Source organism: Pleurodeles waltl, chromosome 5 (assembly GCF_031143425.1).
Source record: "Pleurodeles waltl isolate 20211129_DDA chromosome 5, aPleWal1.hap1.20221129, whole genome shotgun sequence".
Classification (NCBI taxonomy): Eukaryota; Metazoa; Chordata; class Amphibia; order Caudata; family Salamandridae; genus Pleurodeles; species Pleurodeles waltl.
The window spans coordinates 15,582,307-15,604,893 of NC_090444.1; the positions used below are offsets into that span (position 1 = coordinate 15,582,307).

The following is a 22,587-nucleotide window of genomic DNA, read 5'->3' on the forward strand; positions in this document are numbered from 1 at the left end:
AAGCAACCGTGTGCCCCTTACAGCTGATCTCCTGTAGACAATCTGCTTCTATAAGGAGTCCACCCTCCCAGCCATCGATATAGCACACCATATGTCACCTATATATGGGTTCCCCGACTCACTTCCTGACATCAAGACTAGAGTTCCTTCTCCTACTACTAAAGAAGCTATCATGCAGACAACCAAAATCAACCAAGACCACGTAATTTCTGCACATACCATCCAACTCTTCCATGATCTTTCTCCACTTGTGCTATGCAGGTGGACTGACTTCAACCTGGTCACTGATCAAGTGAGGGGACTTGGCATTTGAGATCAGTGGCGACACCCCTTTTTGATATGTAAAGGTAAGCAATGGTCCATGTGTTCCTTGCCAATGGAAAAACTTTTTGTTAGGGCTTGCAAGATACCAGCATGTTAAAGACTCTTACCCATCCCTCACGCCATTTAGTAAATAACTTTTCCCCCTTTTGTACAATGGTGTGGTTTCATAGACCGGACTAGCACCAAAAGGAGACAGTGTCCCAGGGGACCAGATGTCATCCATTATCTGTCACATTTAAAAAAATTGAAAAAGCACCACTCCTCGGTTCCATCCACCTCCATCCCACTGTAATGCAGACAATCATTAACAATATGTGCCTCATTCCTCAGCTGTGAACTTAAGATCGTGGACGCATTGATTCACAGGGTACCAGAGCTCAAAATGTTTATTCCCCACAAGTTTAAAGTCTCACTCCTCCTAATATCCTGTCACCCATGACTCACCCTAGGCGGGTGATGCCGCTTGTGGAATTTGTTCTTCTCCATGCCGATCTCTGCGGGACGCTGAAGTCTTTGTTGGGCACAGTTGCTCTGTCTTTGCTGTTTGTTTTTGTTTTCTACGCCAACCATTAATTTAGACATCAAACTTGACTTCTACATTTCATTCTCTGCATGTCTTACCAACTGAGGCATAAGCCACCCATCCCATCTGTTGTCTTACTTGCATATCATGACCACCAATAAATTCTCAACATGCATACTCCCTGCTTCAAAAATTAAGCTGAGGCATAAACATAATCAAAGAGTTGATGGTACCCTTCCTGGCTCCGTGTGAGATCTCAATTAACTGTGTGCAATGTCTTCACATTTGGGAAACATAATATCTTGCAAACGATTAGTATTTAGCAGCCAAAGTATAATATCTTCCAAGGTGCAATCAGTATGGCTACAGAAAGGCAACTGGAAATGCAATCGCAATGAAGACACACTAGCTAATCACCAGAGTAAATATTCCGTTTAATGACGACTATGTACATGATTTTTTTTTTTCAAAAACATTATGAAACACAACACATTTTATAAACATTGGCATATTCATCAAGAAAATGTCACAACAGTCTTTGGGATGTGTCCATTTATGGCAGTGATGGTGGCAGCACACTGTTTTCTTGACGAATGAACTGTCATTGGAATGGGCTGCATTTGAAGTTGTCTACTAATTCCCAATTTGGGAAAACATCAAAAACGTTATTAACTAATACATTTACTACAATGAAATCCGTTTGGCTGTAGTAACGTTTCCCCATCTGTGTTAATGCATGTTATATGGAGCCCTCGCCAGCATTCACCACATATTATCTGTTTGCAAAAGAGAAAAAATAAATATTTTGGCATTATCCTCAATATGCATTTTAACTCTGTCAAATTAGTAATCTTTGTTACATTTCTTGAAAAGCCACCATTTATTGATTTGTACATTGGCAAAAGCTTTTATTAAGTTGAAATGAGGGTGTCCGACGTCAGAGGCACTATCGGGGCAGCATCCATCTCAGACTACAATTGGTGCATCCCAGTATTGGAGGATGGATTAGGGTAATCAATCCTTCGTCAATGGAAGTATCCATTCTAACTGTTCTAAAACAAATCATTGACTTCATCAAGGAGAGGAGGGGAGTAGGTACTATATTTGTCACCTGAGTGGAGCACTCAAGGAATGTACCTGTTATCTTTGGAAAAACAGGACAAAGGGCTTCACAGAACATTTATCCGGTGCTCTTCTTCACTGTCTTGTAACCACTCCTATATTCTACAGTCCTGGAAACCAATAATGTCAGGCTGTACTAACACCACAACTTTCAAAACATCCGAACATCAGGAGAACAATTACATATGTTGTTTGATACTGGCTCTGTATATACTATTTCAAAATGAGATAAAGTGTGCACAGAGTCGAGGGGTTCCCCAAAGGCAAGACAGGGGCAATAACAGCTAATACTAATGCTCTATTTGTGGTAGGGTGGTCTAGCTGTTAGGCTTATCAGAGGTCAGTGTTAATCATTTGTTGCATACACACAAGCAATGGAAGAAACACTTAATGATTTAATTCAAAACAAATACTATTTTATATACACAAATATTCTTTAGGGTGCCTTATTACCAGAACCACAACTCTGAGTTAAGAACTAAGTACTGTTTCAACTAAGTACTTAGCATAGACATCAATGTTACTTTGTTTCACTTTAGTCAAGCAAACAGTTTTTAAGAAAACAGAGAATATCTACTTTAAGAGTGGACACTGCATTTTCAGAACAGTTCTTGGGGTAATAAAATAAAGTATAATTTTAGAGATAAGTATTTGACTTACAGTTGCAGCCTCTGGTTCATAGGTAGTCCACCGTTGGGGGTTCAAGTCAACCGCAAACACCCACCAACAGCAACACGGGACGGCCGGGTGCAGAGGTCAAATTTGACCAATTTTAACATTGGGTCCTATGAATGTGGGGTACTCAGGATTCAGTCGGCAAGCAGATTAGTACCCGCGGCTTGGATGGCAGACCGGGGGTGGGGGGAATTAGAGGACCACTTGAGTGGCCTCAAGTAGGCACAAATCACACATCCTCAGCAGCTCTGGGTCGCCCGGGTGCATGTTGCAAACAGCACATCGTGTTTCCAATGAAAGTCTATGAGGGGAGCCCGGGGATCAGTGAGGCGCTGCAGGTCATGTACTGGGGGGAGGAGATGATATGGGGTGTCTAGGACACACCACTGGTCAGACAGGGATGGGGGCCACCTGTTGATTGACGCTGCACCACGTATTGATTTCTCCAAGTCCTGGTGGCTGCGGTTGCAGTGGGCCTTTGCTGTCTGTTATCTTTGTCCATGGCAGTTACGCTTGGGGGTGGCCCAGGATTCCCTCTGCAGGAGTTGTCGTGGAGGGGTAGAGAGGTCAACCCAGGGTGGGGACTTGTTCCACGTCACCTGGGTGTCCTCTGTGGTCGGTTTGGACACCTGTATTCGGGCCGTAGGCGTCGGGTGCAGAGTGATTATGATTGATGCTTCTGCAGTGAGGTGGGAGTCCTTCAGAAGAGGTTTCTTCTTCTGTTCTTTAAACAGGGCCGCTATTAACTGGAGTTATTGATCCTCTGTGATGCAGGCAGTCCTCGATGTTTTTCCTGAGTTCGCTGGACCTGCATGATGCATCACTTTTTTCCTGAAAGTTCTTTGAAGCAGGAGACAGGCCTGTAGGGCTGGGGCAAAGTCAGTTGTTGTCTCCTTTCCTTCTCTGCAGGGGTTTCCGCTAAGCAGTCCTTCTTGTGAGTTCGTGAGTAATTAGACTCTCTGGGTTCATGGAGCCCTTTAATACAATATTTATGTGTGTTTTTATGGTTATAGGGCAGTAGACAATGGCTACTGTCCCCGAGGGTGGCTACACCCTGCCGGTGACCACTACATTTGGGAAGTGGTGCACATTCCTATCCCTATTCACCCTGATCCTCAAAACCAAGGTAGAGGAATCTCCAAGGAGGTGATCACTTCAGCTCTGGACACCTTAAGGTGGTGACTCCTCATTTTTAGTATCCCGCTGGACTTGCCACCCAAAGTTGGGCTTTGTCTGTGTGCTGGGCATCTCTTCTAGCTCGAATGCCCTGGGGCATTGTAACACGAAGCCTGAGCCTTTGAGGCTCACCACTATGTGTCGCAATTCCTGTAGGGTGGAGGTGTGAAGAACCTCTACCCAGTGAAGTCTTGGTTTCTGGCCACAGAGAGCACAAAGGGTCTCACTCCCGCGGGTCAGAAACTAGTCTTTCAGGGGCAGGCTGGCACAGACCAGTCAGTCCTGTACTGAAGGACTGTGTAAAATACAGGGGGCAGCTCTAAGATGCCCTCTGTGTGCATTTGTTTTATAAATCCAACACTGGCATCAGTGTGGGTTTATTATTAGGAGAAGTTTGATACCAAACTTAACAGTATTCAGTGTAGCCATTATGAACTGTGGAATTTGTTTTCACTAACTCACAGACCCTATATTTAATAAGGCTGCACTGTACTTATTACAATGTCTAAGAATGGACTTAAACACTGTATGGTTATATTGTTCATGCAGCTATGCTGTCACCTGTTGTACAGTGCACCCTGCCTTAGGGATTTAAGGCCTGCTAGAGGGGTGACTTATCTATGCCACAGGCAGTGTTTTGGGTGCATGGCATCCTGAGGGAGATTCCATGTCGACTTTGCCTTTTTATCCCCACCAACACACACTATCTGCAACGGTAGTGTGCATGTGTTAGGTGAGGGGTCCATTAGGGTGTCACAACACATGCTTCAGCACTTAGGGGCCTTCCCTGGTCACAGAGCCCTTGGTACCATTGGTACCTTTTACAAGAGACTTATCTGTGTACCAGGGGTGTGCCAACTGGAAACAATAGTACATTTTTATGGAAATAACACTGGTGCTCTGGCCTGGTTAGTAATGTCCCAGCACACTTCTCAGTAAATTCACGAACTAGATCAGGTAAAAACCTGGGGGGTAACAGCAACAAGGGCTATTTTCATATCTATATACTAATCACATTTCTTTAACTATTGGTACTATAGTTATTCTATTGGCATGCTTAAACCTGAAGAATTTGATAGGGCTCCTATATATTTAATTAAACTCAGTTAATTGTATGAACCATTGTACATATGGGAATGCCCATTTTACAATACTATGTTAGATTGGATGCACTTAGTTTCTTTAGGTTCCAAATAAACTTGGAGGATGTTTTCATTGATAAATTGTGGGTCATTACTATCATGTTTGTTTCTAAAAAAAATGAGTTTTACCATTGCGTTTTCGCTACGTTTCTCGCTGCAGGTGCCACAAAATTCATCGACTGAATCTTTTAAAAAATAACAACAATTAGAAAGATTATTAATAACATTTCAATAGGAATCACAACAAAGGGAACAGATTTAAATAAAATAAATTTTAACAATTTTCACAATAGAAGAAATTAAATAATTGTCATCACTTTAGAAACAGCTACGAAAGGATCAATATACTGCTGAGGTTCAAAGTTCCATTAATTGACGTATTCACTAACATATTTCGTCATAAAAAAAAAAAACACGTTTACAGATTACATGTCTATTAATTTTGATAGACATTACATGCTACAAGTCTTCTCTACCTAGGAAAGGACATTCATAACAATATTCTATAAGGGAAATTGAGTCAAACAATTCTAATCTTTCATCCTGACTAATAGCATCACAGGATCATGCTACACTGGAAATATTGTTCAAGCAAACTCTAGCACTATACGTTTCAGTGTATATATCTAGTGTCTTGTTAAAGTTTAATGAGCAAAAGGTCTTTGAAATAAATACACCAATCTATCAATGGGCAACATACATAAGTTCCACTGGGTGGACTTTTAGAAAACTCTTTTTTGCAGGTTTCTAATGTTCAGCCTAGTGTAAACAGAGCGGCGGCATTGGTCAAGGGCTCTCTTAATGGAGCGAAGGACAATGCCATCGCACAACTTGCTGGCATGGGGGACACCCACATTGCCTATGCCGATGGTTACTGGGAGTGCAGGGGCTGCCCTGTGGCCCACAATCATTGTATTTGCTCCATCCATTTCATGGCAGTGAAACTGCCATATAAAGGCTGTGGGAAGTGAACTCTTGATCAGCACGTCAGTGCTGCCATGGGAACCACTTTGGGTGAAAAAATTTCCGTCCTTTCCGACCCATCATGAGCCATGATTCTGGCAGTGGTGGGAGTCCACTGGTGGTTGTACCACCAGGGACGTAATCAGGCAGTCATGCTTCCGGGAGTGCGGTCTACGCCACGCCATGCCACCAAGAGTCTTTTGATATTAGGAATGCCAAAATCAGAATGAGGCCCTTAGCTGCTAAGGCAATAACCTTTATTTTGTAGTATTTTGTATGTTACTACATCCCCCATGTGCCATATTAAAAATTTTGCAAATATTTTAAGAAATAAATAAAAATTCTTTTTTTTTTTTCAAAGGAAAAAAAAAATAATGGTCAGCATGTCCGCAGTTAATACATTACACTATTTATGGTGATGACATTTTAAAACACAGTTGTAAGAAATACCATTTGCAAACAAAAGGATTGAAGGTTTCCTTTGTCACATCAGGAGACTTATCCAAAATTAAACAAATAGTGAAAGTCCAACCTGATGACTCTATCAAATCGAGTGCAATGTTCTTTCTATAAATCTCCATAGCTTTACAATTGTTGGAAATCACTGTTACACTCTGTTGGCTCAGGTATGAATCTGCAAACTGGGAATATAGTTGAATTAATTATTCTCAAAAATAACAGAATAGTATCATTTAAATTTTTTAAAATGACAAACTGTAATTGTAAAGGCTTCAAAAAATGTTTATTTATATTTTTTTTGTATAACATAATTCTAAGGGTTTCATTACGACTTTTGAAGATGGCTTATTCCATCTGCCAAATTGCAGACAATCAGGTTGCTGCCAATGCGACTTCCTTACCGAGTAACCCATTAACATTTTTCTGCTGGGTTAGCGTGCGTAAACTGTTTTCTGACGCTGGCCCAGTAAGAAACAGTGTACAACATTGAAGCAGGCTCATAATTGAGCCAGCGGTAGTGCTGCTGTGCCTAGGGTGCACCAGCACCTGTCGCGCTGATCACTGTAAAGCAGACAGTGAACATCGCGATAGGGCTGGCCATGGGGACGCTGCACTGCCCATGCCGTACAAGGGGCCCCCTAAACAGCGTCTCTGCCAGCAGTTACATGGTGGTGCTACCACTATGTATCCCCCAGGAGAAAAGGGTCTACTAACCCCCAGGGCATTGTTTCACTAGTGGATTAGGACCACCATCACACTTAAGAGAACTGGTGATCTGTAGGTACTAGCTGTACGACTGCAGCAAAACCACCACAATAGTATTGTTCCTGCCACATTTGCGGCAGTCCTAACGCTACTGCGACCCTACCGTTTTTAATTCGTAATGAGGCTCTAAGTTACTTGTACACACATGTCACAGTAATATTTTTAAGCAAAGTCTATATGTTGCTATTATGATGTAATAACAAATATTTATTTGTCAAAAGAACTCCCTGTACAATTTGTTTTGCAAACAATTGTATAACAAATGTATGTCACAATTTAGAATAAAAGTCTCATTACCAGCATACAAAAAATACCACAATTGTAGCTGTCAATTTGTTTTGGGCTTGACTAAACCGTTAATTCCCACAGATTGTAATCCGGATACTTCACAGCCTGAAGAAAAGCCCTTGAAAAGCATACAAATAGATAATTATTAAATATTAACCATCAGAAGCAATTAAATACTAAGTATTATAAAATATAGTCACAAATGATATTTCAATAAAAAGATGACTTCACTGTTCTCTCCATTGTTTGTTTTGAAATTTGAACACATTAAATAGGTAACTGTTATTATTCTAAATAGTACCTCCAGTTTAACAACAAGTTGGTGTATGTCGGAAGACTTCCCACCATGGAATCATATAGCAGAATTTTCTTTGAGGTGGGTTTTAGTACCTGTGGAAACAAAATACAAGTGTGTGGAAAACAAGAGCAATACATTTATATTATTATTTGGATGTTATGAAAAGTATGTTTGAGTAACTCCAAAAAGTATTTAAAAACAACAAAATGATTTAAATAGAGGCGGTAAGAAGAGAACTTGTGTGGCAAATGATCAAACTAATACAAACATCAAAATGAATTTGGCATAACACGCTTGTACACCGCCACTACTAGTCTAGGTCTTTTTACATCATGTTTTCAGTATTTCCAAATTATTCTGACCATATTTCTTAATTAGGAAGTTGAAAATGTCTTCATGGTGCTAAATTTCAAAAGACAATAGGACATATAAATGAACAATTTAATTGGACATATTACATCCTCTTGCAACATTATAAGCACTTACATATCATAATTTAATAACTTTAAAACTTATTTTTACTTAAAAAATATGTGTAGCAGCTCACCAAAAGGAGCCAATGGATACCAGTATTTGTTGGACAAAGAACAGTTTCCTTATCTTCAAATGGTACCTGCACATGGATAGAATCAGGTCAAAAATAACTCTTCCTGATATCTAAACTACAGAGGCAAACAGATGCAGGAATATAAAGGTAGAAAATGGCTTTGATACAACTATGAAAAACATTTTTTTAAAAACAACAAAAAAAATCACACACAGATTGTTTTTTTAGATTAACATTGAAATGTTATCGGATGTGGTAGTATACAATCTTGAGCTTCTAACAATGTGCCCTTTGCCATTCACACACAAAACAATTTGACTACTGACAACACAACCTAACAGTGTAAAAAAAAAAAAAAAAAAAAAATCAGATATCATATTTAATTTCTTACCCGAAAAACTGATGATCGATAGTTGCCCATGAAAATAGCAGATGACACAGTTGCTGAAAATGCAATACACTGAGGGGAAAGTAAAAGATTGCATTGAAAAGATTGTAACAGAAATGTGGTCTTTAAGAAAATTCAAAGACAAATTTTATATGTAAATATACATACAGGGAGTGCAGAATTATTAGGCAAATGAGTATTTTGACCACATCATCCTCTTTATGCATGTTGTCTTACTCCAAGCTGTATAGGCTTGAAAGCCTACTACCAATTAAGCATATTAGGTGATGTGCATCTCTGTAATGAGAAGGGGTGTGGTCTAATGACATCAACACCCTATATCAGGTGTGCATAATTATTAGGCAACTTCCTTTCCTTTGGCAAAATGGGTCAAAAGAAGGACTTGACAGGCTCAGAAAAGTCAAAAATAGTGAGATATCTTGCAGAGGGATGCAGCACTCTTAAAATTGCAAAGCTTCTGAAGCGTGATCATCGAACAATCAAGCGTTTCATTCAAAATAGTCAACAGGGTCGCAAGAAGCGTGTGGAAAAACCAAGGCGCAAAATAACTGCCCATGAACTGAGAAAAGTCAAGCGTGCAGCTGCCACGATGCCACTTGCCACCAGTTTGGCCATATTTCAGAGCTGCAACATCACTGGAGTGCCCAAAAGCACAAGGTGTGCAATACTCAGAGACATGGCCAAGGTAAGAAAGGCTGAAAGACGACCACCACTGAACAAGACACACAAGCTGAAACGTCAAGACTGGGCCAAGAAATATCTCAAGACTGATTTTTCTAAGGTTTTATGGACTGATGAAATGAGAGTGAGTCTTGATGGGCCAGATGGATGGACCCGTGGCTGGATTGGTAAAGGGCAGAGAGCTTCAGTCCGACTCAGACGCCAGCAAGGTGGAGGTGGAGTACTGGTTTGGGCTGGTATCATCAAAGATGAGCTTGTGGGGCCTTTTCGGGTTGAGGATGGAGTCAAGCTCAACTCCCAGTCCTACTGCCAGTTCCTGGAAGACACCTTCTTCAAGCAGTGGTACAGGAAGAAGTCTGCATCCTTCAAGAAAAACATGATTTTCATGCAGGACAATGCTCCATCACACGTGTCCAAGTACTCCACAGCGTGGCTGGCAAGAAAGGGTATATAAGAAGGAAATCTAATGACATGGCCTCCTTGTTCACCTGATCTGAACCCCATTGAGAACCTGTGGTCCATCATCAAATGTGAGATTTACAAGGAGGGAAAACAGTACACCTCTCTGAAAGTGTCTGGGAGGCTGTGGTTGCTGCTGCACGCAATGTTGATGGTGAACAGATCAAAACACTGACAGAATCCATGGATGGCAGGCTTTTGAGTGTCCTTGCAAAGAAAGGTGGCTATATTGGTCACTGATTTGTTTTTGTTTTGTTTTTGAATGTCAGAAATGTATATTTGTGAATGTTGAGATGTTATATTGGTTTCACTGGTAATAATAAATAATTGAAATGGGTATATATTTTTTTTTTGTTAAGTTGCCTAATAATTATGCACAGTAATAGTCACCTGCACACACAGATATCCCCCTAACATAGCTAAAACTAAAAACAAACTAAAAACTACTTCCAAAAATATTCAGCTTTGATATTAATGAGTTTTTTGGGTTCATTGAGAACATGGTTGTTGTTCAATAATAAAATTAATCCTCAAAAATACAACTTGCCTAATAATTCTGCACTCCCTGTACATTTCTTCTATCAAAACATAGCTTCCCGAAATAAGCATCTATTATCTAGAAAAAGACAAAAAAAAAATCATTTTAAAAAACATTAACATTAATGATTTTTTTTATAAATAAGTATGTACTGCTTTTGCACAAAGGATTTGTATGATATTTTCTGTACAATGTTTAGGTGGAGCTTATGAGTGTTGGCTAAAAAAATAAATAAAAAAAAAATAAGAAAAAATTATTGTACATAAGATAACAAGTAATTTTAGATTTGAGCACAGCAGCTGTGGTATCAGACAAACCTCATCAACAATCCATTCTGTTGGTTTCAGTGACTGTAAAGAAGTGTCATATAATTTTATGTTTGATACTATGGCTTCCAAACGACCCATAGCCGGTTTGTCCCATACTGCATGAAGTTTCTGTAGAGTGTATGAGCCACGATCATTCCCACCTGTGGAGAAATCAGTGACAATTACTTTTAAGTTTTTACACATGTACACTTTTTCCGTGCAAATAATAAATCTAAACTTTCAATACCAAAACCTAATTTAAAAAGTATAATAAAAACAAATTTGACAATTGTAAAGGCACTTTTCGAATAAGTGGTTTATTCTTGATTGGATATGATAAGGCAAAATAGGATCTTGTAGACTTAAAATATTTCAACAATGAATTGTTTTTGAAAGACAATCAAACTTTGAGTTTGGTGAAAAGTTTAATTCGCATCAAGACTGAAAATCTTTATGCAAATGTTAATTTCCATAATTCCTAATGACTTTTACGTGGCAGACATACAACTGTACAAGAAAAACGTACTGATTCCAGAAAAAAAAAAAAATGTTGGAAGATTGCACCCCATTTGAAGAAATCACACACCTTCCGTCTGTTTTCAATAATACTCATAACATTGTATAATTTACAAGCTGTGTGTATGCATGTGTTGGTAGACTGATCCATCTGCTAACTACATTCCTACCTACAGACGCCTGCTCGGAACTGCATGGTACACTGACTTATCAATCGCTGCTAGAGTCCGAGAAATATACGGAAAGATAAAAAAATATCCTTTAATTGTTGGGCCAAGTAGTTGAAACAAAACACTAAATCAACCAAGTTACATTTTCATGTAATAGTCGTACAACAGGGTTATACCTTGGAGTCTGTCTTCATGGTTACCTCAGATTGTTTTCTTGAAAAAAGATTCAACAACTGCAGCATCAGGTTGTGCTTGTGTGAAAATTCTCAGTCGCTTACACAATCAAGAACACAATTACAATCAACCGCTAAAACAATATCTGCTGTACAAAAAAGCAGCAGATGTCAAAAGCCCTTAATATTGAATTCTCGGGAAACAAGATTAGGGGCATAGACATTTCGAGACATCTCATGTCTGAAAATTAACAAAAAGTATCACCTATCTTCCCTCAGAGTATGGAATCTAGCATTGATGTTGGAGTGTTATGCCAGGGACATCAAAAATTAGTACACCGCATGGAATCCTGAAGTACAATGTTTCAATATTTGACCCAACAAACATGGCCAGGGACTACCTCTACAGCCCCTCATACAATGTGTCCACTGAAGGAAGTGAAACGACAACTAAACTCATGTCATGCAAGCATCAACTCCGCGGTGCTTCTCAAGTTGTGTCAGGCCTCTCAATTTTCATGTCATGAATTTATATTACATATCCACTACATGCCGTCCATGTTAAAAGAAGTAGTGTCAAGTGCCCTCTCTAGCGCACCAGAACATCGAGCATGTGAGGTCCCACTGTTGCGGACACCATATCATACATACACACAAGCAGCAACCGTTCTCTGTACATTGATAACAAAACCAACCGTAACAACAACCAACAACCCCACCTGCCTTTGGGCAGTAAAGCTGTGTTGCCCAGTCTATAAAAACTATGGTCACACGCTTAACTCTCCACACTTTGATACTGTAGATATTAAAATCCGTTAAAACAACACTTTACACTGACATGATTGTCATACATTTGCTAGATGACATTATGTTGCAGTTGCCACAAGGCCCAAACATTTAATTTCATCCTACAAGGCCTAAGGCACATAGGGGGTTATTACAACTTTGGAGGAGGTGTTAATCCATCCCAAAAGTGACGGTAAAGTGATGGATATACCACCAGCCGTATTACGAGTCCATTATATCCTATGGAAGTTGTAATACGGCTGGTGGTATATCCGTCACATTTGGGACGGATTAACACCCCCTCCAAAGTTGTAATAACCCCCATAGTCCCTTCTGCCCCTGCTAGTATGTAGAACTAAACAGTCTAATAGTCAGTAAAGGTCCCTCAACAGTAGCCAACACCAACATTTAAGCCAACTCCATCGCCAGCACAAAAGCTAAAATTAACTTTCTCCTCATGCCCAAATCGGCATTCCTCAGGGAACGTAAGGAAGCATCTGTACTTCAAAGCCTGTATTGAAAATGTCACTTACCCAGTGTACATCTGTTCGTGGCATCAGTCGCAGTAGATTCGCATGTTTTGCAATAGCTTGCCATCTGGTGTTGGGCCGGAGTGTTACAAGTTGTTTTTCTTCGAAGAAGTCTTTCGAGTCACGGGACCGAGTGACTCCTCCTTTTGTCTCCATTGCGCATGGGCGTCGACTCCATCTTCGATTGTTTTTCCCCGCAGAGGGTGAGGTAGGAGTTGAATTGTAGTAATAGTGCCCATGCAATGGAGTGACTAAGTATGCACCTATTTAAGGTTGAGATGATACATATATAAATAGTTGAAGGTAACTTCCAAACTGCTACAGGCTCCCGGGGAGGCGGGTGGGCACATGCGAATCTACTGCGACTGATGCCACGAACAGATGTACACTGGGTAAGTGACATTTTCAGTTTGATGGCATCTGTCGCTGGAGATACACATGTTCTGCATAGACTAGTAAGCAGTTATCTCCCCAAAAGCGGTGGCTCAGCCTGTAGGAGTGGAAGTAGTCTGAAATAATGTTCTTAATACGGCTTGACCTACTGTGGCTTGTTGTGCGGATAACACGTCTACACAGTAGTGCTTGGTGAATGTGTGAGGCGTAGACCATGTGACTGCCTTACATATTTCTTGCACTGGGATGTTTCCTAGAAAGGCCATGGTAGCACCTTTCTTTCTGGTTGAGTGTGCCCTTGGTGTAATGGGCAGCTGTCGTTTAGCTTTAAGGTAGCAGATTTGGATGCATTTAACTATCCATCTGGCTATACCTTGTTTTGATATTGGGTTTCCTGCATGAGGTTTTTGAAATGCAATAAATAGTTGTTTAGTCTTTCTGATGTTTTTTGTTCAGTCAATGTAATACATCAATGCTCTTTTGACATCTAATGTATGTAGTGCCCTTTCAGCTACGGTATCTGGCTGTGGAAAGAACACTGGAAGTTCCACTGTTTGATTTAGATGGAACGGTGAAATAACCTTTGGCAAAAATTTAGGATTGATCCTTAGGACGACCTTATTCTTGTGTAGTTGTATAAAAGGTTCCTGTATTGTAAACGCCTGAATCTCGCTTACTCTTCTTAGGGAAGTAATGGCGATGAGAAATGCCACCTTCCAGGTTAGGAACTGTATTTCGCAGGAGTGCATGGGTTCAAAAGGTGGACCCATAAGTCTAGTTAGGACAACATTTAGGTTCCATGAAGGAACAGGTGGTGTTCTTGGTGGTATAATTCTCCTAAGGCCCTCCATGAATGCTTTAATGACTGGTATCTTATATAGGGAAGTTGAATAGGTAGTCTGCAGGTATGCAGATATTGCTGCAAGGTGTATTTTAATGGAAGAGAAAGCCAGGTTAGATTTTTGTAAGTGAAGCAAGTAACCCACTACATGTTCTGGAGTTGTGTGTAATGGTTGTATTTGATTAATATGGCAGTAGCAAACAAACCTCTTCCATTTACTTGCATAGCAGTGCCTGGTGGATGGCCTTCTGGCTTGTTTTATGACTTCCATACATTCTTGGGTAAGTTGTAAGTGCCCGAATTCTAGGATTTCAGGAGCCAGATTGCTAGATTCAGCGATGCTGGATCTGGGTGTCTGATCTTTTGGTTGTGCTGTGTCAACAGATCTGGCCTGTTGGGCAATTTGATGCAGGGTACTACTGATAGGTCTAGCAGCGTTGTGTACCAGGGTTGCCTTGCCCAAGTTGGTGCTATTAATATGAGTTTGAGTTTGTTTTGACTGAGTTTGTCTACCAGGTAAGGAAGGAGAGGGAGAGGAGGAAAAGCGTAGGCAAATATCCCTGACCAGTTCATCCATAGGGCATTGCCTTGGGACTGTTTGTGTGGGTATCTGGATGCGAAGTTTTGGCATTTTGCGTTCTCCTTTGTCGCAAACAAGTCTATCTGAGGTGTTCCCCAGAGTTTGAAATAAGTGTTCAGAATTTGGGGGTGAATTTCCCATTCGTGGACCTGTTGGTGATCTCGAGAGAGATTGTCTGCGAGTTGATTTTGGATCCCTGGTATAAATTGTGCTATTAGGCGAATTTGGTTGTGAATTGCCCAACGCCAAATCTTTTGTGCTAGCAGGCTTAACTACGTGGAGTGCGTCCCCCCTTGCTTGTTTAGATAATACATTGTTGTCATGTTGTCTGTTTTGACGAGAATGTATTTGTGAACTATTATTGGTTGGAAAGCTTTTAGTGCTTGAAAAACTGCTAGAAGTTCTAGGTGATTTATATGCAGTTTTGTTTGATGTACGTTCCATTGTCCTTGTATGCTGTGTTGATCGAGGTGTGCTCCCCACCCTCTCATGGAAGCATCTGTTGTTATTACGTATTGTGGCACTGGGTCTTGGAAAGGCCGCCCTTTGTTTAAATTTATGTTGTTCCACCACAGAAGCGAGAGGTAAGTTTGGCGGTCTATTAACACCAGATCTAGAAGGTGACCCTGTGCTTGTGACCATTGTGATGCTAGGCACTGTTGTAAGGGCCTCATGTGCAGTCTTGCGTTTGGGACAATGGCTATGCATGAAGACATCATGCCTAGGAGTTGTAGTACCATCTTTGCTTGTATCCTTTGTGTTGGATACATGCGTTGTATGATGGTGTTGAAATTTCGAATTCTTTGTGGACTTGGAGTGGCTACTCCTTTTGATGTGTCTATTATGGCTCCCAGGTATTGTTGTACCTTGCGCAGCAGAATTTTGGATTTTGTGAAATTGACGGTGAACCCTAGTTTGAAGAGGGTTTGTATGATATGATTTGTGTGATTTGAGCACTCTATTAGCGAATGGGCCTTGATTAGCCAGTCATCTAGATATGGGAACACATGTATTTGCTGCCTTCTTATGTGTGCAGCGACTACCGCTAGACATTTGGTAAAGACTCTTGGTGCGGTTGTTAATCCGAAAGGCAGTACCTTGAATTGGTAATGTATTCCCTTGAATACAAACCTTAGGTATTTCCTGTGCGATGGGTGTATTGGTATATGGAAATAAGCATCCTTGAGGTCTAAAGTTGCCATGTAGTCGTGTAGTTTTAGCAATGGCAATACTTCTTGTAGTGTGACCATGTGAAAGTGGTCTGATTTGATGAAAGTGTTCACTACTCTGAGGTCTAGGATTGGTCTCAGCGTTTTGTCCTTCTTTGATATCAGAAAGTACAGTGAGTAAACTCCTGTGTTTATTTGTGTGTTTGGCACTAATTCGATTGCATTCTTTTGCAATAGTGCCTGCACTTCTATCTCCAGGAGATTGGAATGGTGTGTTGTCAAATTTTGTGCTTTTGGTGGTATGTTTGGAGGGAATTGTAGAAATTCTATGCAATAACCATGTTGGATAATTGCTAGAACCCAAGTGTCTGTAGTGATTTCCTCCCATGCTTTGTAATAATGACTTATTCTTCCCCCCACTGGTGTTGTGTGGAGGGGGTGAGTGACATGTGAGTCACTGTTTAGTAGTAGGGGTTTTGGGGCTCTGAAATCTTCCTCTATTTCTAGGGAATTGCCCTCCTCTATATTGTCCCCGAAAACCTCCTCTATACTGTCCCTGGTAACTGGACGGTGTTGCTTGTGAGGTGCTGGCTTGTGTGCTCTGACCCCGGAACCCCCCTCGAAAGGGTGTTTTACGGAATGTGCTGTAATTCCCTCTGCTCTGCGGGGAGTAGAGTGCGCCCATGGCTTTGGCAGTGTCCGTATCTTTTTTGAGTTTCTCAATCGCTGTGTCCACTTCTGGACCGAACAGTTCTTTTTCGTTAAAAGGCATATTGAGAACTGCTTGTTGAATCTCTGGTTTAAATCCAGACGTTCGGAGCCATGCATGCCTTCTGATAGTTACAGATGTATTAATTGTCCGTGCAGCTGTATCTGCTGCGTCCATGGAGGAGCGGATCTGGTTGTTGGAAATGGTCTGTCCCTCCTCAACCACTTGTTTTGCCCTATTTTGTAAGTCCTTGGGCAGATGTTCAATGAGATGTTGCATCTCGTCCCAGTGGGCTCTGTCATAGCGCGCAAGTAGTGCCTGGGAGTTCGCGATGCGCCACTGGTTTGCAGCTTGTGCTGCGACTCTCTTACCAGCTGCATCGAACTTGCAGCTTTCTTTATCTGGGGGTGGTGCATCTCCAGATGTGTGAGCGTTGGCCCTTTTCCTAGCTGCTCCTACAACGACAGAGTCTGGTGGCAGCTGTGTAGTGATGAAAACCGGGTCTGTAGGAGGCGCCTTATACTTTTTTCCACCCTTGGTGTGATTGCCCTACTTTTGACCGGCTCCTTAAAGATTTCTTTTGCGTGCCGGAGCATACCAGGGAGCATAGGCAGGCTTTGGTATGAGCTGTGGGTGGAGGAGAGTGTGTTGAATAAAAAATCATCCTCGACCTGTTCTGAGTGGAGGCTTACGTTGTGAAATTGTGCTGCTCTAGCCAACACTTGAGAATACGCGGTGCTGTCCTCTGGTGGAGATGGCTTCGTAGGGTATGCCTCCGGACTGTTATCTGACACTGGGGCGTCGTATAGGTCCCATGCGTCTTGATCTTGGTCACCCTGGCTTATGGTGGTGTGAGCTGGGGAGTGTGATGGAGTTCGTGCTGGTGAGACGTTAATCACGGGCGGAGGAGAGGGTGGTGGGGTAACTCTTTTCACCACTTTTGGTTGTGGTGTCTGTTCAGTTTGGAACTCCAACCTTCTCTTTCTTCTAATGGGGGGAAGGGTGCTTATTTTTCCTGTCCCCTGCTGTATGAAAATACGCTTTTGCGTATGGTCCACATCAGTTGATTGTAGCTCTTCCTCAAACCTATGCTTTTGCATTTGTGAGGTTAGCGAGTGCTCTTCTGTATAAGAGCCTGAAGCTGGGTCGCTTGCAGTTTGTTTCGGCACCGAAACCCTGTCTGCGTGTTTTTTCGGCTCCGAGGTGACTTTTTTCTTTTTCGGGGCCGAAACCTCTCGGCGTCGATCTTCTTCGGTGCCGCTGTCTCGGCGTCGAGCCGTGTCCACACCGGCATCTCGGTGTCGAGGCTTGTCTCCAGCACTTTCTCGGTCCCGAGAAGGCTGCGTGCCGGTGTCTCGACCGGAGTCGGACGATCTCGGCACTGTTTGGGCCTTTTTCGGTGCCGACGGTCAGTCACCGAATTTATGGGTCGAGCCATGGCCTGATGGCAGTGGCGTCCCCTGGGCCTTGTAAATCTTCCTCTGTGTGGTTTTCGACGTCTTACTCACGGTTTGTGTATCGTCGAATCCTTCGGAGTCCGATTCTTGGATTGAGAAGGTACCTTCCTCTTCCTGTTCCTCGAACTCTCGGTGGGCTGTCGGCGCGGACGCCATCTGAAGTCTTCTGGCTCGACGGTCTTGGAGTGTCTTTCGGGACCGGAACGCACAACAGGCCTCGCAGGTGTCTTCACTGTGCTCAGGTGACAGGCACAGGTTACAGACCAAGTGTTGGTCTGTATAGGGGTATTTATTGTGGCATTTGGGGCAGAAACGGAACGGGGTCCGTTCCATCGGCGTTCTTCAGCACGCGGTCGGGCCGACCAGGCCCCGACGGGGGATCGAAAAACTACCCCCGAAGGGCACCGGAGCTCTTCGATCTTCGATGCGGTGTTGAATCTAAGTACGCCGATCCCGAACGCAACAATACCGACGAAAATCTTCCGAAATTAGCTAACTTTCCGTTCCGAAACTCGGAGCGACAGGAACACGTCCGAACCCGATGGCGGAAAAAAAACAATCGAAGATGGAGTCGACGCCCATGCGCAATGGAGACAAAAGGAGGAGTCACTCGGTCCCGTGACTCGAAAGACTTCTTCGAAGAAAAACAACTTGTAACACTCCGGCCCAACACCAGATGGCGAGCTATTGCAAAACATGCGTATCTACAGCGACAGATGCCATCGAACATTTAGTTTCAATAAAGACTTTTTCACAAATTAAGTGCACTAGGAGTATGATTGAGAAAAACTACAATTAGCTTTGCCTCTACGTTTGCATAGATAAGGTGCAGGATCTTGCCACAGTCCCTATAATTGAAAAAATGAGCAAAAATTTTGTGTGGCTGGGCGGTGGACCGCATACGGTGGACATGGGTTGACGTGCTATGTCAATTGTGAAAAAGTTGGAGATTACTTGTATAGGCATGACAGGCATAAACCATTCCTCCATGATGGTTTCTACAGACTGTCCCTCTGCCTTCTCTGGAAACCACACAAAAAGATAAATAATCATCTTCATTCTTGCATAGGAATCTTAAACTTGTAGGTTGCCAATATTCTCCACTATGTTCACCCTGTCTGGCAATTTACAACAGTCGGTCTACTGAAGGTTTATCAGCCAAATCTTTGTTGCCAGCTCAGAAAAGTTACCTTTGTTTGCGTCCATGACATTGCAGGGCACTGGGTCACTTGTGTCGGGGTAGATTCATGGTTGATGCTTGTCTGAATGTCCATGGTTTCTGTCACTGTTGTATGAGTATAGTTGTTAATTTTGGTGGCCTTTAGCAGTTGCATTGTGTTATGGTTCAGCATTTTTACTATAGACATCTGAGGGGTCTCCCCAATGATATTAGTTCCAATTGGGCATGGCAAACACAATAAGCACACTCAAACGGATAAAGCTGTAGGCAATTTGCTGAAAGGTGCACAGTAAAACAGAGTGCTCCCACACCATCAAGCTTATGTCACACTGCGTGTCTACTAGGCGCTTGTGAGCATTTTAATAAAACGCAATCCAGGGACTGCCCTGTGAGGGCGGTCCATGCATTCATAACCTTAAATGTGGGGTTCAGTCACAGTCCCTCAATAAACTGTGCTGAGGTAAACAGTAGTACTGCCTGCTGTTAGTGGTCATCCACGGACATAATTCAATACTTCCAATTCCCCCTTTTCACATATTTTAACAGTATATAGGAGTCTTTCATACCAACATATTCTCTGCTGGCTCAGTAAGTTTCTTAAAAGAGGAAGAAGTAATGGTAGCAAAATACTGTTTACTCATTCAGTCTTTGCGCAGCATATTACTGTGTCAAGTCACGAAGATCAGTATTGCCAGCAGCCAATGAGCAGTTGACAGTACCATTTTTGCTCACTGCAGGTCCAAGGTACACAATCACTTAGGGCAGGCCAGGATGCAAGAAATGGACTTCACGCCATCCTTCAATCAGTCCTCCTTCTCTGGGATGAGCTGTCTGTCAGCTGTTGAGCATAATTAAATACCTTGTTTAAATACCCAGACACCTGGGGTGAGCACGCCACATCGCAGACGCCACCGTCCGCTCGTCTAACCCATTTTGCCCTACGGTTCATAGCGTTGTGGGATCGGTGTCTTTTTAGGTAATATAACTGTTTATAACAACTTTATGAAGTGTGCTAGAGGGTACACATATCCCGTTCTCTGTAGAGTCCCCTACGTAGGCAAAGGTTGCCGATCCTTGTCTTCATCACAGCATGTCTACAGTGCTTCTTCCCGAGCCTAACCTGGGTACGCCACTGTGAACCCCACTGCCCCTCCCCTAATAGTCTGCCTGCTACACGCCTGGAGGGATGTAATAAAAAAAATAAAAAAAAAGCAAGATTCACCCTTGTTTCCACATCCACTTAGACAATCCTGTATGGACAACAGGTTCGTCTGGCAGGGAGGCAAAGTATTAGCATGGGCAGCTGCAGGCAGTCTATCAAGCACTCATGCGGCTGAGTCTGACATCCATGCCATCCACAGTACTGACCTCTATTCGTCATCAATGACTCTGCGGGGTAGTATCTTGGTACGTGCAGCATATGTCTGTATGTAGGGGGGGAAGAGAACATAACATGAGTGTGGATCAATCTGTGTTTATGTTTTAAATGGTAGTAGCTTCTACTGTAGCATCTAGCTGGCCATCTTGCTGTCCACACCATTCAATTAAATACGTGTTAATCCTATAAGTACTTATTAATGAAGTAAACCTATGATTGACATTTACATCATTGAATACAATAAATACTCCATCTTTTGTTGACAGTTGGAATTTAAAAGATGTCATTAAAACAAATGAAAAAAATTCATACAAAGCTGCTTGTGACAAAACCCTTCACACACTGTTGTCAATATGTATAAGAGAATTGTCCTATTGCCATCTGTATGCTAACAAGCATTTGAAAACTCACTATGCACTCTACACAATTTAAATTTCATGCAGTACCTGGCATATCCACTGAAGGGGATTCATCTGTGACAGAAGCTGTAGATTCTCTAATGCTAACGCTTTCTGTAAAAGATTAAATGTTACACCAGTACAAAATGTTTTCAACAAAGTATTGACGGCATTATACATCCAAAATAGATTAATAACACATCAACCCACATTATAAGTTACATTACCAAGCTTGTTTTTTTACATTTCTGAAATGTGGATCGTATGGCCAGAATTAATCCGAACCACTTTCACCCTTATTGAATCAAACTTTGGGCCTCATTACGAGCCATGGGGGTCCGCGGACCACAACGCTCATGTTGTCCTCCAAATTGCCTTTAATGAGGCAGTACAAATGGCCACATTGGAACTTTTGTGGGCGGACCTGCCCGGGCAGCGCCGTCAAGCTGGTTTAAAAAACTCACTTCAGTCTGTGCCATGAACAGCCGTGGCAGTGCTGACTTAGTCAACGAAATGCGGATCATTCCACTGTCACCTACAGCCTTTACATGGTGGTTTCTACCGTCATGAAGAAGATGGCAGTGAAGTATGTTGGGCGGGGAGGCCGCTCCACTGCACATGTGCATGGCTTGAGCATTGCAGTGGTCCCCCTGTCTACCGTCAGAATGTGGCCGGTCTGCTGTCCAGAAAATGATGATTTTAAGGATGCTCATGCACCCTGCGTGCTTGGCCATTGCAGCATCAATTGTGAAGCCACCTTACCATTGGTATGATGGGCATAAGACTTGCTTTCTCTTTGTCCTCCCAGTGTGAAACTCTAAATATGCCTAGTCTGAAGACCGCCTGGTCACCTGCAGTCTCATCACTTCATGGGAGGTGGGCGGAATTTCAGCATGTCATCCTCGTAATGAACCCCTAAATTCGGACGATTCATAAAAAATATATATATTGTGCTTCTAAAACATACCCTTTCTCCAGCTAAATTTCTGATCCTTTCTCTCACACTAAAACTTTTGTTTTTAAACCTAATACGGGACCATATTCACTAGGTTGTGATCTTTAAAAATACCCTAACATACATTTGTCTTACATATTTAAAAAAAAAAAAAAAAAAAAAAAAAAAAAAAAAACATACCCTCAGGAGTATTGATGACGGTGCTCGACTTGTAAGGCCTCAACATGTCACTATTGAACGTTCTAGCTAAGGGAACGTTACTGGCATTGGCCAGTTTAACTTTCTTTTCATTAATTTCTGTGATTATGTATGGCCCAGTAAATTTTGGCTCCAAAACGCCACCTTTCCTTGTACTCCTCCTGCTGTTTTTTAGGAGCACCAACTGTCCTTCTGCAAAGGTGCATGGCTTGTATCGCTTTGACACCCTCTTTTCATTATTCTCTTTTTGCTTCTCCTGAGCAATATCAATATTGATCTTGGTCTGAATCTGCAACTCTGCTCTTTTACTCTCCATTTCATCCATTATTTCGACATAGTCTGACTCAGTCGGTAGGGTAAAATCAAGCTATGAAGAAAACATAAAAGGCTAATTATTAATCGTGTCAAAAATCACAAAGAGTCAAGGATTTTGAAGTTCAAATGAAATATTTGAAGTGCAGGTGGCACAAGGAAAAT

The 22,587-nt window shown here is 42.0% G+C and overlaps 1 protein-coding gene and 1 long non-coding RNA gene across 2 annotated transcripts in view; both read right to left on the minus strand.

Annotated features, from left to right (window-relative positions):
- Window positions 1–1,263: 1,263 nt before the first annotated feature.
- Window positions 1,264–6,304, minus strand: LOC138295281 (uncharacterized). The gene is made up of 2 exons (XR_011203562.1): window positions 2,630–6,304; window positions 1,264–1,623 (listed from the first exon to the last, which is right to left on the minus strand). It is a non-coding gene; the product is annotated as an uncharacterized lncRNA (long non-coding RNA).
- A 1,407-nt stretch (window positions 6,305–7,711) lies between these two features.
- LOC138296928 (uncharacterized) overlaps window positions 7,712–22,587 on the minus strand; it is a 45,804-nt gene continuing 30,928 nt past the window's right edge. The window contains exons 4-9 of the mRNA XM_069236449.1: window positions 22,093–22,477; window positions 21,006–21,071; window positions 10,687–10,838; window positions 8,674–8,742; window positions 8,283–8,348; window positions 7,712–7,827 (exon numbers count right to left, since the gene is read on the minus strand). Of these exons, the coding sequence (XP_069092550.1) occupies window positions 7,723–7,827; window positions 8,283–8,348; window positions 8,674–8,742; window positions 10,687–10,838; window positions 21,006–21,071; window positions 22,093–22,477 (843 nt within the window). The 3' untranslated portion in view covers window positions 7,712–7,722. The remainder of the gene's footprint in view (window positions 7,828–8,282; window positions 8,349–8,673; window positions 8,743–10,686; window positions 10,839–21,005; window positions 21,072–22,092; window positions 22,478–22,587) is intronic.